Source organism: Sinocyclocheilus anshuiensis, unplaced genomic scaffold (assembly GCF_001515605.1).
Source record: "Sinocyclocheilus anshuiensis isolate Anshui unplaced genomic scaffold, SAMN03320099.WGS_v1.1 scaffold476, whole genome shotgun sequence".
In the NCBI taxonomy this organism is placed as follows: Eukaryota; Metazoa; Chordata; class Actinopteri; order Cypriniformes; family Cyprinidae; genus Sinocyclocheilus; species Sinocyclocheilus anshuiensis.
The window spans coordinates 1,012,202-1,014,846 of NW_015554139.1; the positions used below are offsets into that span (position 1 = coordinate 1,012,202).

The 2,645-nt window shown below is 38.6% G+C and overlaps 1 protein-coding gene across 1 annotated transcript in view; it reads right to left on the reverse strand.

Annotated features, from left to right (window-relative positions):
* The window catches only part of LOC107670527 (long-chain fatty acid transport protein 1-like), an 11,310-nt gene that overhangs the window by 1,082 nt on the left and 7,583 nt on the right, over positions 1-2,645 (reverse strand). Inside the window, exons 8-12 of the mRNA XM_016463170.1 lie at positions 1,895-2,104; positions 1,675-1,801; positions 1,173-1,310; positions 817-981; positions 566-712 (exon numbers count right to left, since the gene is read on the reverse strand). Of these exons, the coding sequence (XP_016318656.1) occupies positions 566-712; positions 817-981; positions 1,173-1,310; positions 1,675-1,801; positions 1,895-2,104 (787 nt within the window). The remainder of the gene's footprint in view (positions 1-565; positions 713-816; positions 982-1,172; positions 1,311-1,674; positions 1,802-1,894; positions 2,105-2,645) is intronic.

The window sequence follows — 2,645 nt, forward strand, 5'->3', positions numbered from 1 at the left end:
TTTCACTTTTTTTTTTATCAATTTAACACACCCTGGCAGAATAAAAGCATTCATTTCTTTTTTAAAAAAAAAAAAAAAAAAAAAAGAGTAATTATGTATTTATTATATGACCCATACATTGACCCCATACTTGTCTAAACAAAATACAGTAGAAATCTACAGTAGTTTAAATAATCAACATAATTCACAATGATACTCAATCATTTATTTTAATTTTACCTATGGTAATACATAGTCATTAACAGAAACATTCACATTTTATACTAAAACATTTTAATACATGAGAAATGTTATGCAGAGATTTCTGTGAATATTTTTAAATGATGATGAGAAAACGATTCTTTAAAACAGTTTAATAATGCTCTCATATTTGCAATTTGTGAGACTAGGTTTGCAAAAGTAATTGGTTTGAAACCTTAATAGCTCAATAAACGCTCATTAATCATTGTGATATTCACAATGTTGCTTAATTTTATATCGCTTGCAAAACTACAGTGCATGTATGGCATAATACTTTACATATAATCCATTCCAGGCTGTATGGCATCTGGAGATCTTTCCTCACCTGTGGTATCTACACATGGGGAGATGCGTAGAAATATTGGCCGTGCGTATGGAGGAAGAGCATGCTGAACCTCTTTCAGGAAAGAATTACAGTTAAAGTTTCCTGTTGAGTCAGCGATAGCAGCCATTCCAGCCTTTCCCTCCACACCTATACACACACACACACACACTGTATATGAGCATATCTAACATACACACTTGGAATTATGGGTCCTGGGAACTTTAGGACAAAAGTTGCTTAATCTTTCTCACCTGGAACATTTACTCCAAACACTGCTACATCAGTCTGTCCCAACAGGCTGCTCAGTGTTCCCTCCACTTCAGTAGTGGACACGTTCTCACCTTTCCAGCGAAACGTGTCACCACTTCGGTCCCGGAAGTACATGTATCCAAGCTCGTCCATAACTAAAACATCACCTGAGAGACACCATGCCAACAAACTAAGTTTACTGGGTAGTGCAACATAAACATGGGCTATATACCCTAGACTTCCTAGAGACACGGCTGGCAGCCAATTTCATAAGCTTAAAATGTGTTTGAGGGTGTTGAAGAAAAACAACAATATCAAGGGGAATAAAATGTTTCTTTGCAGTGTGTTAAAGGTGCACCTGACAGATAAGCAGAGTCGTTTTTCTTGAATACATTGTAGGCGATCTTCTTCCTGGTGGCATCCTGACTAGCATACCCATCAAACCGACGCAGAGGATCCTCCTGATTAATTCTCCCCACCAACAGCCCAGGCTCTCCTGTGAGTGGAAGTCGATACATGAAGAGAAAAATCCATGATAAGAGCACAAAAGAAATCTGTGGGAGGAAAATGACTATTGATTATCTTGTACATTGTTCCAGTCTGATGCACGCAAATAATAACCATTTTTAGTTGATAAGAGTGCTTGTGTTTTCTTTTCTTTTCCGTTTTTTTTAAACAAATTAAATGCCATTTAATTTGATAATTTATGTAACCCAATGACAATACATTTTAAAATATCAAAATACATTTTGAGGCCACCGTATATTAGACTTCTTTTAGAAAGATTAGATTTAAAATGATGCGAAACCTATTTCATTAACATATTCAGCAAACCAAAGAGAACTTGGCTGTGAACGCACCAGGTCGGCAGGGCACACACAGTCCCTGCTTGTCCCGAACCAGTTCCATGGTTTCCTCGTTCACTTTCACCAGTCGGATGGGGTACACGTTTGGCAGAATGCGACTGTTAAACCCACAAGCTCCAACCTTCAGTGTTGAGAGTGAGTTTTTACCATTCAGTTACCTGTTACAACTGATAATTGCACATTTAACGTTCTCAGAGCAACACTGATACTTGACCTTGCCATCCATATTGGCAATGCTGCAGTTACACTCGGTGGCTCCATAGAACTCGCCGATCTGTTTTACTCCAAAACGCTCCACGAAAGCCTCCCACACGCTCGGCCGCAGACCATTTCCCACGGCTAAACGCACCTGGTGCTGTCGCTCAGAGGGGCGCACAGGCTGGGACAGCAAGTAACGGCAAATCTCGCCTATGTACTGCACAACCTGCAAGAAAGGGAGAAAAACCAGACTGTTGTAAGAGTACGAACCATCCATACTGAGCTGTTTATTTTTATTACTCTGTTTACTCATTCATTAACAATTAATCGTTAAGATACTTATGAATAAATCATGCTCCAGATCTATTATTTAAAAGAACATTAAAAAAAAGCAATTCTTTCAAAAAAATTACTTGTTTTTTCTTGTTTTCAATTCTATATTCCAATACATTTTGATATATTTTGAGGGCATTATTTAAAATTAAAATTAAAATTCTTCCTCCCACCAGCCACTAAATGAGCGACGCCTTGTTGTTCCTTCACAATAAGGCAAAATCTCACTTTCCAAAACTTTCGCCCTCTCTGTTCCTCTCTGGTGGAATGAGCTTCCAAACTCTACCCGAACTGCTGAGACCATCACATTTTTCAAAAAGCAGATGAAGACACCTCCTCCACAAGCACTTAACCACTCCAACCTTACACCAATGCACACACACACACACACACACACACACACACACACACACACACACACACACACAGACACA